Here is a 487-nt window from a genome sequence, read left to right as displayed (position 1 = left end):
ATCTATAGACTTTGTCTCGAGTAATATTCCACGAGGTAGAACATCAATCGATCTAGGACATCAGAACAATTCAGATGTGGGATATGAACGTGGAAACATGTTAAGACCAAGCACAGATGGTTTTCGGATTAGTGTCTCAAGCACACCAAGTTGTTCAAGTGGAGGATCTGGTCCAGATGATATAGAATCATTAGGTGATGTTTATGTTTGGGGTGAAGTTTGGACCGAAGGGATATTACCAGATGGGTCTGCTAGCAAAGAAACAGTGAAAATAGATGTATTGACTCCAAGACCTTTAGAATCAAACGTTGTTCTAGACGTTCACCAGATTGTTTGCGGTGTAAGGCACGTCGCGCTTGTGACAAGGCAAGGAGAGGTTTTTACATGGGGAGAAGAAGCTGGAGGAAGACTTGGACATGGTATCCAAGTCGATATTAGTCGTCCAAAGCTTGTTGAGTTTCTTGCTTTAACCAACATAGATTTTGTT

General features: G+C 41.7%; 1 protein-coding gene across 1 annotated transcript in view; it reads left to right on the top strand.

Moving 5' to 3' along the window:
- LOC17874282 (PH, RCC1 and FYVE domains-containing protein 1) overlaps positions 1 to 484 on the top strand; it is a gene marked incomplete at its 3' end in the record, with an annotated part of 1,465 nt that extends 981 nt beyond the window's left edge. The window contains exon 6 of the mRNA XM_006279088.2: positions 1 to 484. This exon is cut by the window's left edge and continues 14 nt beyond it. Within this exon, the coding sequence (XP_006279150.2) occupies positions 1 to 484 (484 nt within the window).
- Between the last annotated feature and the right edge of the window lie 3 nt (positions 485 to 487).

The sequence above is a fragment of the Capsella rubella genome, unplaced genomic scaffold (assembly GCF_000375325.1).
Source record: "Capsella rubella cultivar Monte Gargano unplaced genomic scaffold, Caprub1_0 scaffold_137, whole genome shotgun sequence".
In the NCBI taxonomy this organism is placed as follows: domain Eukaryota; kingdom Viridiplantae; phylum Streptophyta; class Magnoliopsida; order Brassicales; family Brassicaceae; genus Capsella; species Capsella rubella.
The sequence above is the reverse complement of the archived record's forward strand: the minus strand, read 5'-3'. Positions and strand labels throughout refer to the sequence as shown.